Raw genomic sequence first — 19,387 nt, forward strand, 5'->3', positions numbered from 1 at the left:
AATTAGCAAGTGAGGACTTCACCGAAGACACTAATTGTACACAGCAAAGCGTGAAACAAACGGGAGTAGAAGAGACTAGAAGATACCAATGCTCGACTTTGGCAGGGGACCTATTATACCGCTTTGACATTAAAGGCGTCGCTGTCATGGCCTCACAGGGTATATGATTGGTTTCATTCTAAATCGGTCAGAGTCACCGGGGTTTGCATCAGATTCAGTGGGTTGATATTCAATGTTATTGGCGGAGTAAGGGGAGGCAAGTGACTCACGGGGCGGTTTTGGCTGTCATGGGGGTATTGCTACCTGCTAGGCATTCGTGGGAACCCCACGGCACAAGCAGGCAGAGAGGGCGGCGCCATGAGAGGACCCCCTGTCAGTTGAAAACAAGGCGGAATCGATGTCAGTGGAAGAGTGTTGTTGGGATTAACAGTGAAAATAAGCGCGACGATGAACATACCTATGAGGGCTTTTTCGAGTATCCAGGTACATCAAGTGGGCAAAAAACGGAAAGACCAGGTTACTTGCCATTGCCCTCCCGGGTGTTCCCTCTGTTTTTAAGCCTGTAAGATGTCAAAGTAAGGCTTGCTCTGGCGGCCCTCGCTAAGAGATGACACTTGGCGCGCCAACTTCTCTAATAGGCCTCCCGATTTGATGAGCACCGGGCTTGATTTTAGGACAGCCTCATGCCTACCTACTTTTCAGGGGAGCCTAAAATGTGATTTTGTGTCTCTCCTCAATAAAATAACAGCTAGAAACACAGCATTTGTTCTAAGACTTGCGGAAGCCAAGGCTGCCTACCATGTAAGTAGGTATGCATCATCTGTTCATGAATGTACTCGGGGAGACCGAAACACAAATGTTTCCCACAGCTGTCTTCCATAGGGCAATAATAAACTGAAACTGACTGCAGACACACAAAATGATAAAAGAAGGGAAGGATGAGCTCGGGACTTTTCCACGTGAGATTACCGGAAACGGGGAGCTAGTGTGTGGTGTCACCTGCCGTTAACATGTAAAAGCCAGTACATATATGCCCCATTTGCCCTTCAATAAGTCCATTATTGCCATCACTGGCCTTCTCCCCAGTTCAAACTGAGCTGATTCTTCAAACCGGCCATGGCGCGTGCAACTTGGGCCAACAGCCTTGTGGTGTTCTTCCCATCATTCACTCACCATGCCTTTGCTCTTTGGCCCCTGGACTCACTGACAGAAAGATTCACTGCTCTGAGTTTTTCTCGACACGGGAGCCAGTGGTGGGCTAAATGATATGCCCAGTGCTTCCTATAGTATGGCCCAGAGATCATGGGGCATGTTCCCAAGCCTTGCTACGATACTGCGGTCGCAAATAGCTACTGCGATCCTCACGACATTGACGTGTGGGATGTCACGTACATTGATGTACGACTCTCTTCCCGCTCTGAACTCCAAACCAGCATTTCTAGAATGTAAGACTGAACTTCTGGAAAAGGTGCAAGGTTTCAAAACTCTTTTGCCAATGCATCTTTTCTCCAACGACTATCGAGATCCAGGCCACTGACTTCGGGTAGCATTCCAACCTCGCTCCCTCGGCAGGTCACGATGAGAATGAGTGCTGATCACAGAAACAGCAAGATTCCCGTCAAGGCGCGTCAGTGGATTTACACAGTGTCAAGCTACTCGGGCCCCGAGGCTGCTCAGCCTGGAACGGCGGAGATCACCTTGACTTCTTCGGAGATTGCGCCGCAAAGTTACCTTATCTGTATGGTCCCACGAAGTCGCTCACAGCTTGGACTGCTGGACCACACCTCGCCCTGCCAATCTGCCCGAAACCTTTTGTTACAGGGACACCCTGACGACTCTGATGCATGGAGGATGAGGAAGGGGAGAGAATCGACGCCTAAGTTGAGGCCTGAGGAGCGAGTTGGGTTGAGAGGGAGCAACACAAAGTCTAGGGTTCAAAGAAGATTAAGCTCGTGATTTTTCATGTACCTATCGGTGAATCATTCCATCTGACCCATAGCCCGCATCTCAGCATAACCATCCTTTACAAATGAGAATTGATACATTTAGGTATCCAACACGGTCCAGGTCTCTGCCATTTATGTCCTCAAATTTCCAACATCTGGTGGAACCCAGCGCCCACTCGCACGTACTTTGGGCTACGATTCTCCTTTGTCGAGCTGCACATTCGGAAATGTAGACTTTGTTCCCCGTGCAGAACGGCTTTTGCGGATACATCTTCCCGATAGGCAGATGCTGGCAATGCATATGATGAAAAATACACCGAGAGAGACAGAGATGGCAATTGTCTGCTTCGTGGAAAGAGAACCACCTTGCCCTGATCCAACCCGGCGTGGTTCAATGTGAGGATTAAACTGACCAAATGCCATCGTTTGTGTTTTTGTTGTCTGTGTTCGCGGTTGATACCTGTTTTGGTAATTGAGTGGAGGTGATGTTGCAATGAAAGGCGTGACCACAAAGGCCAACATGTTATAAGCCGTTGCGTACCTAGGTAGCCAAGAAGCAGGGCACTTATGTAAGGCAGGTTACCGCCTCAGCAATGCCCGCTTCTTGGGGTCTCAATTGTGCCGAATTCCGAATTTAGTTCAAGACCTTACCTAGGTACCTTACCATGTTTTCTTAGGGTTGATACTGATAAGGCAGGATGCCAGGCAGTTTCCCCTGTTGCCACACGATATCCATCGGCTTTGAAAGTTAACATTTCTGTTTGTTCTCAACCTGGAACGGATGCACCATAAATCCTAGAATCCGAAGAGTGGGCAAAATAATTCGGCACACCCATCAGCAAATGTCTCGCAATGCACCGCGGCTTATGTCCAGTGCTTAAATGGAATAATGTTAATCAGACAGTCGCTGTTCCGGGTTACACGCAGGATAAGACGCAGAGAGCACGGGGTTCACTAGGATTCTGGTCGGTCACATACCCACATAACTACTAGCTAGTATGTCGTGTTGGTCCCTGATGCAGTGGTGATCAACGTAAGCGGGAACTCGGAATGTAACATAAATGGCCCATATCATGACATTTTCCTTGAACACCCTACTCAAGTTCTACAGAACCAACTGCCAACATCACAATATGTTGAACCTTAGTGTGCTGTATAGGCCCAACAAATACTACCTCGAGATCCTGACAGTGGCAGCATCCACTCATCTAGGACACCGCCGGAGTGAACCGCAATGAAGGTGGAAATGGGCGCGGTGGACGAATGAAGAGAAAAAGGCTATAAGAACCATGATTGTTACCTTTCGTCAGTTGGAGGAGACAGAGCATCAGGAGCTTTCATAGAGTCCCCCAGAGCCCCAAAACCGACAACTTACACCTCGTTACCTCCGCTGAGCCTTCGGAAGTCGTCAAGATGAAGCTCTCCAGCAGCGTTTTCTCCCTGGGCATGGCCGGTCTCGCCGTCGCCACTCCGTATGTTGCAACACTGTCCAGGACCTTCAGAGACCCTCACAATCCTGTGGGACACATCAATGTACCTTACTGACATCCTTCTGATTGCCCCTCCAGGGTCCCCGTGCACCTCGACATCCGCGCCGATAACTGTACGTCAAATTACTCCCGAGACACAATGAATAGGTTAGAGGTCAAGACTGACATTGCTTTTGTTGGACAGACTGGTACATGACCGGCTGGGGCAATCCCAACTGCCAGGGTTCCTTCTTGTGGGCCTACCAGGGGAACGGCAACGCATGTGTCAATGTCCCGGCGATGGCGGCGTCGGTCAGCTTCGGCATCTCCCCTGGTGTGGCGGAGCTTTCACTGGTAAACTTCCCAACCTGTGGACTCGCGCGCTCCGCTCTCGTCGCCGAAACCCCCGACGCTACAACCAGCGACTTCAGTCCCACTGTGCAGCTGAGCGAGGTCAACGGTGACGGCGACAGCGACCTCGAAAAGCGACAAGTTCACGCCACTTGCCACAACAGCAATGACGGGGTTTGGGCTTTCCAAGTCAGATGGGTTTGATCGGGTAGACGAGGAGTGTTGCGTAAAGAATTTTTTGGTCATGGAATCATGAGGAAATTATCGAGGGTAGTTGCATTGACCCGATCTCGGTCCGTTGCCTGGTAGACGGTTGTGCTGATAGGATGCGATGAACAAAGAGACCTATTTTACAGGAATTACAACTCATGTCATAAATACCTAAGCAGTCATTACCCTGGGGAGCAAGATTTTAACAGGACATGGCCGCTTTTAATGGAGCTGTTCTTGACATTACGGTTCATTTGGCTTCTCGCACTTTCCAGTATCAGATGTTGGGTCCTGTCGTCCTCCAAACATGAACACCTATACTACATCATTGGCGCCTACCGCACCTAGAGGCTTTCCTCAGAATATCCAATCACCTTATCTATACCGCGCTTCTGCACATTTCCTGTCTGCATGCTGTCGTGTCCAGCGGGCCTCATTGTGTGACAAGGGCTGTGATACAGGGCTTGGAATAAGTAATTTAATTCTAGTAATAATCTTCAATGGCCTCGAAGTCCTTGATGAAGGAAAACTCAGAGTAATACAGTGATCCTGAACGCATATTTATCTCCCTGTCAACTGGTCGGTGCCTTTATGCCTCAGGCCTCTGCTAAGTCCTTCAATATCTCTCTGGGCCAATAGTACTCCTTTGATACCCGCCTTGCCTTTGATTGCCTGCCTTACTTTCGACGAGAGGCTCACAACTTCAGATACCCCTCCTTACGGTGATATTGGCAGTATTGTTGGTCGTGGTTGCAGGTGGTTGGCCTTTGCCGTGTGACACATTGTGAGGTTGGTGATACAGGGCAACATCACGTCTGGTCTTGGCAGTAGGCCTCTCTGCCGCCATCTGGTGTCATCATTGGGCAGCTGCTGTGAAGTGTGCACTTCCAAAGCACCACAGAGTATGAGATTTACGCCTGCCATTGGGATGATTTTGGCATAAAAGGGTGGTCCCCATCATCGTTAAGATTTATTGCACCGGGCAGTTTGCGTTCAACTTTCCTCCTTCAAGAGACATCGGCTTCAGATCCACTCAACAAAAGCGAACATGGCCCGGAAAAGGTGGTACGCTGTGGCAAGGGGTCGCCAACCGGGTGTATATGAGACATGGGAGTATGTTGCGTCACATTTTACTCTTCACACTTTCATCATGGCTTCCTCGATACTGAAACTAGGTACTGCAGGCAAACCGAGGCGCAGGTTCTGGGATTTCCAAATAACTGTTACAAATCCTTTCCAACAAAAGAAGAGGCCGAGAAATTTGTAGGGGAGAACAGAAATACCAAGGCTGACCCGCTTGGGGATGCTGAAACTCGGGACGCATCCACGCAGCCATCGACAGCAAGTGGTTCGTCTCCTTCGCCGCCACCATCATCACCCTGTTCCTGTTCCTCGTCCATTTCTTCCCGACCTACACCGGTAGTGTTTGGAACTGACACTGTGCCTGTGAAGAATAAACTTGCAGATCACAAGCTCTCAACACCAGGCGGGGGGAAGAAGGGGTATTGGCAGCGCCAAGGGAACAAGGGCCAAGCCAACAAGGGCAGGTTGGACATCAGAGTAAATGTTTCTCGGGTGTGAAGTTGCTAAGGATGAAGCCATCATGAATTGCCTTAACTCATTCAACCAAGACAGGTAGCTGCACGGTGTGAGAATGACACATGGCCAATAAACAGAATGAAATTTTCTATTGTATTTTGATCAATCGAGTGTTGTATAATACAGCATCAAGTGGCCAGCGCCTGACATCTAACCCATCTCGGCTCTCCTCATGTGTACCACATTTCCCGGCATCGGGCTGCTGTCCAATTCTGTGGGCATCTCACCTCCCATTTCTACTGGATGCTTTTGTTGAGTATCATCCACCTGCCTGGCACCAGAATCGAGTGGCGGCATCTTGGACTGAAAATCTGAGCGATAATACCCTCCTGCATGAGCGTCATGCCCATGAACCTCTACCATATCACGAGAGGCCCCGTGTAGCTCTGCCACTGGTCCGTTGGAGGCCTTTTTCTTCTGCCGCCTGAAGAACAAAAATGCCAACAAAGCCGCAACTAACACAGCACAGGGAATACCCACACCTAATCCTATCTTCAGTCCGTTGTTACCTTCGTCCGAGGGGGTTGGCGCTGGTGTTGCTGGTCCGGCATTCGTGGGCGGCACCACGATTTCCGTTGTCGAGGAAGAAGATGTGGATTTGGAGGACGTAGAGGAAAATGTAGAGGAAGATGATGTTGAAGTGGTGGGCACAGGGGCTGTTGTTCTGACGGTACCGGTCTCGCTTAACGGGGGGAAGCTGGTGGTAGCACCTGTTGCTCGAGTTGATACGATTTCCCCTCGTTCATCGAGAAAGATCCCCTTGCCATCCTGGCAACATTGTGGATCGTTGTTGCAGCAAAGGCTACCATCGCGGCATTGTACTACGCGCGGCAGAACCCCATTGCTGGCGGCTGTTTCGTCTAAAGGGTGCGCCATCGAGTTAGTGATTGTCTGTAGTTAGATGCAAGGAAACGTACTGTAAAGACAAATCTGTCCGCAGCTGTCATCCCATTCCCGGATTGCACATGGACCCCTCACCCATAAACCCTCTGGATCGTTTGGGTTGTGGCACAGTCGATTGGATAGACAGGTAGCTTTTCGGCCGCAGCAGGCGTTGGATCCAGGACAGAGCGTGTTGTCTGTGTAGGCTTGGCCAGCAAAACCGTAGCATGTTATTTGAGCGTCCACTGTGGCGGGATAGGCGACGAACAACAACAATGCTGGCAGAACAAGCGCTATATACGCCGAAATAAGTGAGGAATGCCGGTTAGCGCCCCGGCCTGATGCGGGTGATAGCATGACGATTGCAACGGGGTTCTCCCACGTCTTGCGAACATGGAGTCAGAATCAACAACACAGTCACCATAGGCAGGAAGAAAAGGGACACTGGTGGTTTTGCAATGGAGGCGGAAATGGAAACGGGGCACAGCACACGGGCAGGGCGGCGGTTCTGCAGACTGCAGCTGGGTATACTCCGTAACGGCTACAGCATATTCTGCAGGGGGAGACATTGGGACCCCAACACGGGCCGGAAAGCATCGCCAAGGACATGATCCTGGCCAGTTGATATTCGATCGACATCGTTGTGGTGTCTTGGATTGGCTGGCTCGGAGTTGACCATGTTTCTGTGAGTACATTTCAGGTAGCTTTGCCGCAGGGAGACGGCGGGACAGAACCGCTCCCGAGTGAGCTAATTCTCAAAGTTCCTGTTGGCACCGTCAGCTTGATCTTTCAGTCGAAAGAATAAGCATACCTGGAACCGACTACACTTGTGGTCATCAATATGGCTGGAAACGGGAGAGAGAACCCCAGTCTTGGCGTTCCGTCTCTTGGCTGCAACAGCGGGAGCTAATCTCAGAGCGGCTAGCACAGGCACTGCCCCACCTTTCCACCCCACCATGTTTTCTGCAGCGACTCCAAAAATTGTTGCTTCCAACTCCCACTCCGGAATCTCTCGATTGTCATGAGATTGAGCGCCGCCCGCCTACTGCAAACATGGCCTCTGACGAGATCCCTGCTGTCGCTCCAGGCCCCGATGCCTCTTCCAGCGCCACTCCCGTCGCCCCGGATTCCAACGACTCTCAGAACAATGCCGACCGCAGCCAGAATCGCAACGGCAAGCGTGGTGGCCGCGGCCGCGAGAGAGGGAATGACAAACCCGGCGCTCAAGGAAAGCGTAAGCACGGCGGCTTCGGAAGCGCAAAGTATGTTGCAAACCGCTGTATTCTCGAGAAAACTCAATGCCGACTTCTAACCCAGCCGACAGAGGGTCCGTCCCCGACAAGCGCGAACAGGTCCGGAATAACCGCGATGCCAAACGCCGCAAGGTGATCGACGAGGAAGTTGGCGGCAAGAGCTTCATGAGCATCGAGTTCACCCCCGACGAGATCAAGGCCGAAGACCGCCGACCGAAGCGCAAGGTTGCCGTCCTGATTGGCTACGCCGGCACCGGCTACCACGGCATTCAGATCAACCACAAGGAGAAGACAATCGAGGGCGACATCTTTGCGGCTTTCGTCGCTGCCGGTGCCATCTCCAAGGCCAACGCCGATGATCCCAAGAAGTCGAGCTTGGTCCGCTGCGCGCGTACAGACAAGGGCGTCCACGCCGCTGGCAACGTGTTGTCTCTCAAGCTCATTGTCGAGGACGAAGACATTGTCGAAAAGATCAATTCCCACCTCCCCGAACAGATTAGGATATGGGGCATCCAGCGCACAGTCAACGCTTTCAGTTGCTACCAGTCTTGCGATTCGAGGTGGTATGAGTATCTCATGCCCAGTTATTCTCTATTGCCTCCCCAGCCACAGAGCTTTCTTGGGAAAAAGATCCTCGAGTCGGCCAAAGAGAAGGGCGTGTTGGAAGAGCACCTCGAACGCTTGGATGATGTGACGGGATTCTGGGACGAGGTGGAGAAGAACGATATCGAGCCTATCCTTGCTAGACTAAGCCCCGAGGTTAGGGCTGAGGTTGTGCGTAAGCTTCAAGACAGCAACGACAAAGAACTCGCCGAGGATGGACAGCCGGCCAAAAACGACCAAGAAGAGGCGAGCAAAGATGCGACCGCTGACAAAGATGTTGAAATGCCCGATGCTGCCGAGCCCCAGCCCGAGAAACCGGCCGAAGAGGCCAAGCCAGTCGAGGAGACACCGCAAGAACCAAAGTCTGAGAAGGAGTTGAGTCCCGTTGATGCGGCCGTCCGAGATATCAAGGCTGCCTACGTCGCGGCGAAGAGAAGATACAGGATCTCGCCAGCCCGTATCGAGAGGCTGCAACAAGCCCTGAACCTCTACCTGGGCACGCACAACTATCACAACTATACCGTGATGAAGTCCTTCAAGGATGCATCTGCCAAGCGTCACATCAAGTCGTTCGAGGCCAACACCACCCCTATCCAGATTGGCGATACCGAGTGGCTGTCTCTCAAGGTCCACGGCCAGAGCTTCATGATGCACCAGATTCGCAAGATGGTCGCCATGGCGGTCATGGTCGTTCGCTGCGGCGCCTCGCTTGATCTCATCAAGGAGAGCTACGGGCCTCGAAGGATTAGCATCCCCAAGGCGCCCGGTCTTGGTCTCATGCTGGAACGTCCCATGTTTACAGAGTACAACAAGAGGGCCGCCGGGTTCGACAAGGAGCCCATTGACTTCTCCAAGTACGAGGATCAGATCATCAAGTTCAAGGACGAGCACATCTACCGGAGGATGTTTGAGGTGGAGGAGAAAGAGAACTCGTGAGTGCTGATGCCGCACCAGGCACATGCTGTATAATGTTGCTGACAACCATTTTTGCAGGTTCCACTTGTTCTTCAACCAGGTCGATAACTTCCGCACCGACTATTTCCTGTGGGTGACGGCCGGGGGTGTGGACGCTTCCCATGAGCGGTCTGATCGGACCGAGAGGGTGCCCAAGGCGTTGGAGGCTGAGCTTGGCGATGAGGCTGATGGGGTGGTGGAGGATGGAACGTAAATACCTTTGCTACAGGCAACTTGGTCCAGAACACCAGCATCATGACAAAAGATTGGTAGCGGAGCTTTACGTTGCTCGAGCTTGTTTTCCACTTTGTACGCCATGCTTTCCCGTCTCTTGGAAGCGCTGCTGAGGTTTCAGCTTACTATTTACTGTCCAGTGCGTTTGTTCGCCAGACCATGGCCGTTGCCTTCGCCATTGGATGCCGCAGGTGAGCGCTGTAGTTTGTGAACATCTGCAGATGCATATGCATCTTCCCTTTCCCCCCCCTTTCCGGTGAAAAATGTGTATTTTGGCCCGTATAAAAATTCAAGAGAAGTACTCAACGGCCTCTTGTTCTTGCCGGTTTCTTCTTTCTGTCGTTGTTCGGTGTTCCTCTTACCAAGTATTTGCAATCCGGTAGTATTTCATCACTCATCACAACCCAAATGTCGGTCAACAGACGGAAAGTGGCGACCATCAGCGGCGTGCGCAGCAAGTTGGAGCGATACTGCCACCATGGTGACAAGATGCGCGAGAACAACCTCTCACAGGACGAACTGATGCTCATGTGCCAGGAACGCCCAAACTATTGTTCCCTCGGCAAGGTCTTGCGGCAGAGATTGCTTATATTCTTGAAGACTGAACCTGGGGAGGCAGCGATTTGGAGAAGGTCGCTCACCGACAAGTTTCCAGAGTGGTTTGATCTTCCTTACAAGCAGGAAGAAGTGTCCCAGCATTTCCTCCACGACTGGGGGATATTCAAGTCACTGGGGTGGATTGGGGAGTGTCCACTGAGGCCTGGCATCCTCCCCCCTACGGAGCAAAGATCTAGCGACAAAATCACCCTGCCTGACACACAGCTTGACAGGCTGGTAGCTGTTAACATCCTAGTTGAGTCTCCCGTTCGGGATACGTTGAAGGAGGAGAGGGGGAGTGCCGACGACTGCCGCTATGTCAACGCTGCTGTACAGACAAACGGGTCATCTCGAGGTTCGCCAGGATCATCAGATTCAATGGGCCAGCCGCCTTTCCTCGTGGCATCGCAAGCAGTCCCAAGCAAAGGCCCCGGCTAGACAGCAAGGTCTGGAGGAGAGCGGGCACGCATCCCGCAGAACCCCAGAATCACTGACATGCCACCCTTGCTTCAAGACTCACTTGTTAGTCGCCGCGTTCTGCTCTCATAATCCTCCAAGTCTAGCGCTAATGAATCTTTTTGGCTCAACTCCTGACAGGAACAAGGGGTTTCCCGTCTGTCCCACCTCCTCAATGGCTCCCATCCGCGTCAGGAGCTCAACCCTCAGGGACCCCAGCCGAGAGACCGCACAAGCGTCAACGACAGACTTATACGTACTCATAATCGTCATCATCGGAATACAATCCAGATTCTGTTTCACTGGCGTCGTCTTCACCATTGTCATCGCTAGCGGATGACTCCCTCTCCATCCTGGAAGATATGTCTGTCAGGCCAGAAGGGTCTGACATTAGCCAGCATGATGGGCAGGACTTCGTTCACCAGCGGTTTGACTCCTGAGGGAAGAGCAGGCAAAACAGCGGAGAGTGGTCAGTGATGGGTATGTTCAGTCACTATTTGAACCGGCATAAAAAAAATAGGTCTTCACAGTTGCTCAGCGCGCGGTCGTTTAAAAATAGATTTTGGCATGATCGATTATGAAGCATGTTGCATTATTTTTCCCAACCCCCAACTCCAAACGCCCCATGCTGTAAAAAATGAAACAGGAGATCACCGGCTGAAAGCAACAAGAGCTCACTGGTGCACACCAGGTACCTGTCCTGCCTGCGTTCTCCCGGGATGGCCTTCCAAGTTCTTGACGTAGTACCTCATCGGTGACTGTTCAGCGGCGCCAATCTGAGCCAGCCTCTGCTCATTCCTCAAAGCGTTGACCAGGTTGAAGGTCTCCTCCGCCTCCTGCTTCATGTTCCGTCTGGCTTCCTCGTCACCGGCGCCAGGCTTGGTCAACGGGCCAATGATCCACAGCTCGCGGATCTCATGGGTAAGGGAGAGCAAGTCCTCGGTGGCTCTGATCTGCTTGACTGTCAGTACATGATTCTGAGGGGCAAGGGCGAGATATTGTAGACATACGAAGCCCGTCATGGCGGTCTCCATCGCGAGACTGTTGATGGCAGCCGAGGAATTGGAAGCATTGGCGGGAATCTGCTGGGTGGCTGTGTGTATCATGTCGCGGTAATAAGTCATGAGCTCGGCCATGAGCTTGTTCTTGCGCTCTACAAATGGGTTGGGCTTGTCAGCTTTGAATGCAGCTTGTGATTTAGGGCAAATTTCAGCATCAACGATGGTATCGAAGGCCTCAAAGAACTCGGAAGAAAAAGAATCAGAGTGACCAGGGTTGTAAGAGGGGCCATGGGAATTTGTACCAAGAAGATTGTGAGCTGCATCAGCGTCGCGATTCATCTTGATATACCAGTCGAAGAAGAATCCAAGGATATAATGAGATTGTCTGGAACTAGGGCTTTTGTTTCTGTGAGTTTACTGTGACTGTAATAATGAAGAAGTTTGCTGGATAATATAAGACACCCAAGTTGCGGCAGTCGATGACTGTTGGCGATAATGGTGAAGGTTCGGTTGATTCACTTGATTGATTGAGTGAGAGCGGGGACCATAAAGCCTGGAATCCACTGTAGTGATGCACAGGAAGACGCACTGTGCGCACGGGAAGACCTTGGCAGACTTGGTGGCTCCACTATCATGATACACAGTAATTCCACAACAAGAGCCCGATTTCAGGACAAAAACTATGCATCTTCTTGAGATATGAAGAGCCAATATGGGCATTCATAAGGCACCTATGAGATGTGAACGGGTCGAGGGTCAGGACAGGGCAGGTGACCGATTCCGGAAGGTGTCACGTGTGCCGCCGAAGAATACGATTGGCAGAGTCCCCGCTCATTGCTGTGAGGGTTGAGCGCTCTGTCTCCCATTCTCTCTTGTTATTTTCACGACGCCAAGAAACAAGTACACGATGGGCTACTGTTCTGGCTGTCAGCCGCCACCTGCTCCCTCCTTCACGGAGCAGCAGAGGGCTGAGGAGGAACAAGATGTCAGCAACCGCCTTCCGGAGCAGGACAACGCCACGGCACGCCTGGAGCCCGACTGCTGCAAGGGTAAAACATCGCCTTGATGTGACATCTCTTGTTTGGACCGTCTCGCCCTGCGTGCTTGCCATGATGGTGGCTCAGAACACAAGGGTCAAGGTATGTAGCCATCACCAGAGCCAGCATTTGCTTCCACCTGTAGCTAACAACTAGTGCTTCTTTCCTCTAGCTCAAAACTGTCGCTCAAGCTCATCATGCCGTGGACGAAAGAGCAAACGACTCTGTGGCCACCATGCACGCAAGACAAGAGATTCATACGCAGCCACACTGGAGGCTCTTGGTTGTATTTGCCGCGCTCTGTTAGCTCTTGGCCAGGAGTCTTGTTGTATCCCCAACAAGGGTCCTTCGAAGGAGCGTGAGCGAATCTCCGCATCATCGTCAGATCTCGCTGTCTCAGTCGGCGGTTTCTCTGCAAGGCCTTGCTGCCCAGCTACTCCCAAGGAAAGAGACGGCATCGAAAACTGCCAGGAGAGTTGTTGTGACGTCAAACAACAAACCCCAGCGCAATACGGCGCCTGTGCTGGCTCTTCAGCGACTTCTCATCATAAGGATCGGCCAACACTTTCTAGCACCGCGCAACACCAGGTTCATTCAGGCTCCCGCCCGGGAGGGCCAACCTGCTGCGATGAAGGCCCTTCTATGGAACCGACGGGCACAACTCTGGACCCTGAGCAAGGCCTGTCTACTCACGAACACATCGTCCTCAATATTACAGGCATGACTTGTACCGGCTGTGAAACAAAGCTCCATCGCACCCTTGGCACTCTCCCCGGCATCAAGAACCTGAAAACCAGTCTGGTTCTTACTCGAGCTGAATTTGATCTTGAGAACAGGTCCCTAGTTGATGTTATGAGGCACGTCGAGAGGACCACCGAGTTCAAGTGCGAAGGGGTGAAAAAGGGAGCCTCGGCTGATGTCATCGTGCCAGGAGGTGCATCGGCATTTATGGGGGAGCGGTGGCCGAAGAATGTGACAGACCCAGACATGGCCTTGGTCAACGACACAGCTGTCAACATATCCTTTTGACCATTCCTGTACTGGTTCTTGCTTGGGCACCGCTCCACGGGCATGAGTTGCATACGAATCAGGCTCGCTTGCCCTGGCTACTCTGGTTCAATTCTTGGTGGCCGGACCCTTTTATCCCAAGGCCCTCAAGGCTCTCGTCTTCTCCCGTGTCATCGAGATGGACCTTCTCATTGTCCTCAGCACCAGCGCCGCTTATGTTTTCTCGGTCGTGTCCTTTGCATTTCTTGTGACTGGAGAACCGCCGTCGACCGGCAGTTTCTTTGAGACAAGCACTTTGCTTGTCACGCTCATCATGGTCGGTCGCTATGTGGCGGCCTTGGCTCGTCAGAAAGCCGTGGAATCCATCTAGATTCGATCTCTTCAAGTCAATACCACCATTCTCGTTGACTTCTACGGTGACCACGGCAGGGAAATCGACAACAGATTGCTTCAGTTAGGGGACATCTTCAAAGTCATGCCTGAGTCCCGAATTCCTACAGATGGTACTACTCTTGCGGGAACGTCGGAGGTGGATGAGTCCATGGTCACGGGAGAGTCCAGACCAGTCGTGAAGTCCCCCGGGTCACCTGTTATTGCGGGAACCAGCAACGGATTATCTCCACTGCTCATCTGTGTCACTCGCATCTCCGGAGACAATACCATTGACACCATCGCCGCCATGGTTGACGAGGCCAAGCTATCCAAACCCACGATGCAACCCCTCGCTGACCGCGTGGCAAGCTATTTTGTCCCTGTCATATCGCTTCTCATGATCATCACGTTCGCCATCTGGATTGCGGTTGGAATCAGAGTACGTGGTGTATCGGCAAGGGAAGCAATCATCGAGGCAGTTACATACGCCATTACCGTCTTGATAGTTTGTTGTCCTTGTGCCATCGGCTTGGCCGTTCCCATGGTCGTTGTGATTGCTACCGGTGTTGGGGCCGAACAAGGTGTCATCTTCAAGTCCGCTGAGAGTATCGAGGTGGCGTACCAGGCAAATTATGTTATTCTTGACAAGACTGGCATTCTGAGCGAGGGCGAGTTATCTGTCGTTTGTTACGACGGAACGGATGGGGAGCTGGTCAACATGTCGCTCGTTCTCGAACTGCTGGAGAGCACCAAACATCCCGTCTCCCTCGCGGTTGCTACTTTTCTGAAGGACAAGGGTGTGTTGTCCTCCTCTACAGTCCAAGACATCAGGTCTCTGCCCGGAAAAGGAGTTCAAGGCCTTGGCTTGGATGGCCAAATCCTTCAGGCAGGGAATGTCCGGTGGCTCGATGTGGAGTCTGACCTCCGTGTCCAGATGCCTCAAGAAACTGGCCACACGGTATTTTGCGTCACGATTGATGGCAAACTTGCTGCAGTATTTGGGCTCCAAGATACACTGCGAAAAGAAACAGCAACCACCATTCAGTCCCTGCAAAACCGCAACGTAGCGGTCCACGTTCTTTCAGGAGACGACGATGGCCCTGTTCGGGCCGTCACTGATCAACTGGGGATACCCTGCTCCAACGTTCGCTCACGCTGTACCGGCAGATAAGAAGTCGTACGTTGAGGATATCCTATCGCGCTCTCCGGAATCCGTCGTCATCTTTTGCGGCGACGGGACCAACGACGCAGTGGCTCTAGCACAGGCTACAGTGGGCATCGCCATCAGCCGATCCCTAGACTCGACGGCAGAGCTGGCAGAATCTGCTGCCGACATCGTGCTCATGCGGCCTGACTTGAAAGGCATCCTAACCGTCATGGATTTAAGCCGCAAGTCAGTTCATCGTATAATTTTGAACTTTGCCTGAAGCTTTGCCTACAATTTATTTGCTGTTCTGCTGGCAGCGGGCGCATTTATGTCACTCAACAATGCAAGGATTCCACCAGAGTTTGCCAGGCTGAGAGAGCTGGTCAGTGTGTTGCCCGTCATTCTGGCAGCTGTACTTTTGAAGTGGGCAAGGTTCTGAACAAACCGGACGAATTTATTGGCTGTTTTGTCAATAATACATGGCTCAAGAAGAGAATAACAACACGAGTTCCCACCACGAACCCATGCCACAAGTGGAAACATACACCCAGCATTCCTGAGCTCAAAAACTAGCACGGTGTGTAGCCTCCATATGGCCCCGTTTAAGCCCCAACCTCACCCTCCTGATCCGGTCCATCTTATCCAACACCCTCGTCTCCAACCGCAACACGGTTTCCTTGTAGAAGGTCTGCGTGGTCCATTCGAATGAACATCCCAGCGCCCTCTGCATGCCGCCCTCACTTCCGCAAATGAGCAGGGCTTGGGGCGGCCTTCGAGCCTGGAACAACGTCGCCGTCATGCTGTACGTATCAACCAGCGTGAATACCTACGTGATGCCGTTAGTCAGACGTTTTCCATACGGGAAAGAAGAAAGGGAGCGACATACCCTCAAATCCCCCGGCCCAGCGTTCTTCGCCTCCTCCACCATCCTCCTCGTCTCCTCCACAACAGTGGGATCCTCACTCACAATGTATCTGCCCTCCTCTTCGATCTTGTGCACCGCCAGCGGCGAGCTCGCATACCAGCTCCACTTCAGCCTGCCCATGTCGGCACCCCATATCTTGCGCTCAATCTCGCCGATGGGCATGTACCCCTCGAACCCAAAGAAGAAGGGCTGGACGCCCCAGAACTTGCCGCCATAGAGGATGCGGATGATGAAGGGGGAGGCCACCAGGATGGAGAGGGAATAGGCGAGGATAAATGCGCCAAATCCGCTGACTGGAGGCGAGGGGAGCAGGGCAAGGATAGTGCCGACGATCAAAGGGATGATGTTCGCGCGCAGGAGCCACTTGAGGATGCGGCGGAAGAGGGCGGGGTATGAGGTTGTGAGGGGAGTGCAGAATTCGGACCAGTGAACTGTGGCGGCGAGGCAGCCGTCAAGGATGATGGTATCGGTCTCGGGATTAAGCTGGGCATGGGAGTATTTTGGCTTTTGCTGCTGGGTGGAAGGGCTCGGAAGTTCGGTCATTTCTGTGACGGTGGGGGACCAAGACTTTTGGAGGGAGGAGTTGTAAGCTGGATGCGAGATCCACGTGGGCGGGCTGAGGGGAGCTTGGCTTTGGAACGAGACCTGAGAGCGGGAGGCAAGATGGGTTCGTGGCTGGCTTGCAACTGAAGGGGGGTATTGCCGCTTGGAGTGGGATAGGGGACTGGGTGGGAGGACCTTCTCGGAAGTAACCCCGTCATCATCTCGGTGGAAAAATTCCTGGTCAAATTCGCGCTCATTCACCGCGTCCATCTCGGCTTCCTGTTTGTTGTAAACTCCGATGCCAGCCACCTGGACGCTGGGCTCAATGTCCCAGAGTCGGGCACCATACACGTCGGTTGTGTCATACCACACCTGCTCTTCATGTTGCAACAAGCAAAGCATCCTCTCAAACAGTCGGTTGTTGTAATTCTCGAGAGACAAGCGAGCGAACGCGAGGAAGGCAGAGTCACTTCGGTGAACTGATGGCCGTCTGCCCAACAATCCCATGAGTGCATAGGAGTAGCCACCAGGGAGGTACTGAGTCCCGGCTTGACGGGAGCTGAAGCATTCCAAAGCAACTGTGGTGAGCTCGAGATCGCTCAGTTTGAGGTTGCCGGAGTAGTGGTCGATCAAGCGACGAACCTGGTAGCGATCTCTCGACGTCTCGAGACACCGGGCAGCGAACTGGTTCTTCGGAATGATTTGCTTCCGAATTGTGCCATATGGCGATGCTGAAGAATCCCGGAATGGGTCGGAGGCCTTGGCTGACGGCTCTTCCTCATGATCGGAGAAGTAGTAGCATGTTATCGTGGACCCTTTGCTGAGGAGAAGTTCTGGAAAGGTCCAGATGGACTGAGACCAAGAAGACAAGAGGGTGTAGCAGGGGTCCTTATCGCTGTTCATGTCGGCCGAAGTATCCTCATCAGGCAGTCTGCCGAGAGCTATCGCCATACCGCTCGAACCTCGCACAATGTCGCTCATTCTCCAGACGTCCAGAGACAACTCCTCCTCAGGCGCTGTGAAGCAGTTGTCACTGATCCAATAGCAGCTCAAACCAGCCTCCTTGGTTGCACGCCGGGCCAGCTCATGGAGGGCTTCTTTGTCTTGGGGATTCTCTGTTTCGAGCTGAGAGACTCTCCAGGCAACGAAGAGATACTCGGGACAATGTTTTGCGTTCTGTTTCATCCACTTCAAGATGTCAGTTGGCATGGCGAGGTCACGGGTGGGGGTGGTGACAAACCTGCTTGACGTCGGTGGACTGATACGCCTGGTACTCTTCCCCATCCTGGACAACAACCTGCGGCTTCGTATCCAACCAACACAGACGCCGAGGTAGCAAGATGCGCTCAGTTCTCTCCGATACCGCACGGGGAGTCTTCTCAGAAGGGGGGGCGGCAAAAATGGCAGGTCTTTCTGTGACGGTCTTTTGGAACTGGATCTCTCCCTGATGGATACTGTTATCCAGGGGGTTGCGGCTAGTTTTCGGGCGTCCAAAGTATCGATACGGCACAGCATCATAGTTCCCGCCGTTCCTTACCTCTCCTCCCCCAAGTCTCACAGCAAAGTTCTGCTTCACAGTCAGCCTTCCTATCTCTTGTGCGCGGGGTGGGCAAAGTATCTGACCAAGAACAGCATCAAGGGTGTGATGGCAAGAGTTCGTCCGATAAGTTGAGCAATGTCGCCAGAGCTGTACTCTTTGATTGGCTTGTTGACGTCGTCAACGTGACCAAACACCCAGTTGGATACCTTGAGGGGTGTGGGCCCGACATTCTTGATCTGTTTGCGCTTCCAGGTGCTGCCGCCTTTGCCGTTGCGAACATCATCGGTTGCCTGGACTTTGAGCTTGATGAATCTGCCACTGTTGTAGGAGATGGTGCAATCCGAGTAAACATCACTGTACGTCCGGCCAAAGACATCTCGGGACTTGTGCCGGGTCAGCTGGGTGTATTTGTGTGTCGGGGTCATTTTGACGAGAGACAGGCAAGGCACAGGGCCTAACGGTGGGCCACTTGGGCTTTGCTCCCGGTTTGAGCAGCGGATTGGGTGTTGGATTGTGCAGTTGATGTCGGCTTGGGTCCACCTGCAAAGGTGGATGGAGGTGCTTGCTGAGGGCGTGTCTGCTCGGTGGGGGGCTGCTCGGTAGGGAGCTGCTGAACTTTTCGTCGTTGAAACCTGGGTTTTGCTCTGGACAGTCCGTTTGACGATTGGCCGTGGAGGCGGTCTGGGGCTGGCCATCCAGGAGCCTGAGGTCAGTGTCAGCTTGTTTGACCAGTGGCGGGGCTCAATGGAGGTTATATACTTGCCATTCCAATGCTTGTTGCTGGGGCTTTGGTGCAACAGATCACTCTAGAGTGTTCCCACTTGCAGCAGAACAAGTGGAATGTGAGTAGTGGACAGGGTGGTGCAGGACGACGGTAAGAGCGTCCATGGGATCGAGCGGCTGAGGATGTGCACCTAGATATAATTTCCTTTAGGTGTTGCCATGAGTTTCGAACTAGCCATGGCTCGCTTGTTCCTGAGCTGAGCATACACACCATACCTTAAACACCAAAGGCTGAGTGCTCGAGATACACCACACCGAAATCAGCGAAAATAGTATGCACCCTTTAATCTCCTAATGCATCAAGTATGCCTAATGGGACTGTCAGCTCGCTAGCGCCAGAGGAAGATGGTTTTATCGAAGGACACAATCTCATATAATTCTGCATGTTGGGTGGTATCACGACAGCTAGCCGCGCGCGATGTCTTGGCCTACCATGGTGTATAAAGGGGGCAGTCTCTCAGCTGAACTGATGAGCGC

General features: G+C 52.6%; 9 protein-coding genes across 9 annotated transcripts; 6 read left to right on the top strand and 3 right to left on the bottom strand.

The window, feature by feature from the left end:
- Positions 1–1,302: 1,302 nt before the first annotated feature.
- Positions 1,303–1,956, top strand: QC761_704765 (uncharacterized protein; the record flags this gene model as incomplete). Its single annotated transcript, XM_062882051.1, has 3 exons — positions 1,303–1,398; positions 1,443–1,543; positions 1,608–1,956. The coding sequence occupies 3 exons, from the start codon at positions 1,303–1,305 to the stop codon at positions 1,954–1,956; spliced, it is 546 nt and encodes a 181-aa protein (XP_062727729.1).
- Positions 1,957–3,241: 1,285 nt separating this feature from the next.
- On the top strand, positions 3,242–4,143 carry QC761_704760 (uncharacterized protein). Its single transcript, XM_062882050.1, has 3 exons — positions 3,242–3,418; positions 3,515–3,549; positions 3,621–4,143. The coding sequence occupies exons 1-3, from the start codon at positions 3,360–3,362 to the stop codon at positions 3,968–3,970; spliced, it is 444 nt and encodes a 147-aa protein (XP_062727730.1). The 5' UTR covers positions 3,242–3,359; the 3' UTR covers positions 3,971–4,143.
- Positions 4,144–4,907: 764 nt separating this feature from the next.
- Positions 4,908–5,664, top strand: QC761_704755 (uncharacterized protein). The gene is made up of 3 exons (XM_062882049.1): positions 4,908–5,089; positions 5,161–5,324; positions 5,429–5,664. Exons 1-3 carry the CDS (start codon positions 5,025–5,027, stop codon positions 5,431–5,433), a joined length of 234 nt encoding a protein of 77 aa, XP_062727731.1. The 5' UTR covers positions 4,908–5,024; the 3' UTR covers positions 5,434–5,664.
- A 61-nt stretch (positions 5,665–5,725) lies between these two features.
- On the bottom strand, positions 5,726–7,096 carry QC761_704750 (uncharacterized protein; the record flags this gene model as incomplete). The annotated part of the gene is made up of 3 exons (XM_062882048.1): positions 5,726–6,435; positions 6,493–6,825; positions 7,039–7,096. The coding sequence occupies 3 exons, from the start codon at positions 7,094–7,096 to the stop codon at positions 5,726–5,728; spliced, it is 1,101 nt and encodes a 366-aa protein (XP_062727732.1).
- On the top strand, positions 7,066–9,481 carry PUS1 (tRNA pseudouridine synthase 1; the record flags this gene model as incomplete). The annotated part of the gene is made up of 4 exons (XM_062882047.1): positions 7,066–7,142; positions 7,388–7,719; positions 7,782–9,245; positions 9,307–9,481. The coding sequence occupies exons 2-4, from the start codon at positions 7,511–7,513 to the stop codon at positions 9,479–9,481; spliced, it is 1,848 nt and encodes a 615-aa protein (XP_062727733.1). The 5' UTR covers positions 7,066–7,142; positions 7,388–7,510.
- A 428-nt stretch (positions 9,482–9,909) lies between these two features.
- Positions 9,910–10,536, top strand: QC761_704735 (uncharacterized protein; the record flags this gene model as incomplete). The annotated part of the gene is made up of 1 exon (XM_062882046.1): positions 9,910–10,536. One exon carries the CDS (start codon positions 9,910–9,912, stop codon positions 10,534–10,536), a length of 627 nt encoding a protein of 208 aa, XP_062727734.1.
- A 57-nt stretch (positions 10,537–10,593) lies between these two features.
- On the top strand, positions 10,594–11,558 carry QC761_0101280 (uncharacterized protein; the record flags this gene model as incomplete). Its single annotated transcript, XM_062873114.1, has 4 exons — positions 10,594–10,620; positions 10,696–10,810; positions 10,846–10,918; positions 11,321–11,558. 4 exons carry the CDS (start codon positions 10,594–10,596, stop codon positions 11,556–11,558), a joined length of 453 nt encoding a protein of 150 aa, XP_062727735.1.
- QC761_0101290 (uncharacterized protein) lies at positions 11,157–12,067 on the bottom strand. Its single transcript, XM_062873115.1, has 3 exons — positions 11,858–12,067; positions 11,565–11,707; positions 11,157–11,507 (listed from the first exon to the last, which is right to left on the bottom strand). The coding sequence occupies exons 1-3, from the start codon at positions 11,892–11,894 to the stop codon at positions 11,229–11,231; spliced, it is 459 nt and encodes a 152-aa protein (XP_062727736.1). The 5' UTR covers positions 11,895–12,067; the 3' UTR covers positions 11,157–11,228.
- Positions 12,068–15,681: 3,614 nt separating this feature from the next.
- Positions 15,682–19,203, bottom strand: QC761_704710 (uncharacterized protein; the record flags this gene model as incomplete). Its single annotated transcript, XM_062882045.1, has 5 exons — positions 18,891–19,203; positions 18,211–18,830; positions 17,828–18,154; positions 16,006–17,775; positions 15,682–15,945 (listed from the first exon to the last, which is right to left on the bottom strand). Exons 2-5 carry the CDS (start codon positions 18,820–18,822, stop codon positions 15,682–15,684), a joined length of 2,973 nt encoding a protein of 990 aa, XP_062727737.1. The 5' UTR covers positions 18,823–18,830; positions 18,891–19,203.
- Positions 19,204–19,387: the final 184 nt, after the last annotated feature.

Source organism: Podospora bellae-mahoneyi, chromosome 7 (genome assembly GCF_035222275.1).
Source record: "Podospora bellae-mahoneyi strain CBS 112042 chromosome 7, whole genome shotgun sequence".
NCBI lineage: Eukaryota > Fungi > Ascomycota > Sordariomycetes > Sordariales > Podosporaceae > Podospora > Podospora bellae-mahoneyi.

Excerpts from the sequence above, each read along its gene's own strand:
- QC761_704755 (XM_062882049.1), top strand. The coding sequence starts at position 5,025 with ATGGCCCGGAAAAGGTGGTACGCTGTGGCAAGGGGTCGCCAACCGGGT. Across the intron at positions 5,090-5,160 it reads GGTGTATATGAGACATGGGA|GCAAACCGAGGCGCAGGTTC; the intron begins GTATGTTGCGTC and ends TAGGTACTGCAG.
- QC761_0101290 (XM_062873115.1), bottom strand. The coding sequence starts at position 11,894 with ATGAATCGCGACGCTGATGCAGCTCACAATCTTCTTG. Across the intron at positions 11,708-11,857 it reads TGCAGCTCACAATCTTCTTG|AGCGCAAGAACAAGCTCATG; the intron begins GTACAAATTCCC and ends ACCCATTTGTAG. Across the intron at positions 11,508-11,564 it reads AGACCGCCATGACGGGCTTC|ATCAGAGCCACCGAGGACTT; the intron begins GTATGTCTACAA and ends ACAGTCAAGCAG.
- QC761_704760 (XM_062882050.1), top strand. The coding sequence starts at position 3,360 with ATGAAGCTCTCCAGCAGCGTTTTCTCCCTGGGCATGGCCGGTCTCGCC. Across the intron at positions 3,419-3,514 it reads GGTCTCGCCGTCGCCACTCC|GGTCCCCGTGCACCTCGACA; the intron begins GTATGTTGCAAC and ends TTGCCCCTCCAG. Across the intron at positions 3,550-3,620 it reads CGACATCCGCGCCGATAACT|ACTGGTACATGACCGGCTGG; the intron begins GTACGTCAAATT and ends TTTGTTGGACAG.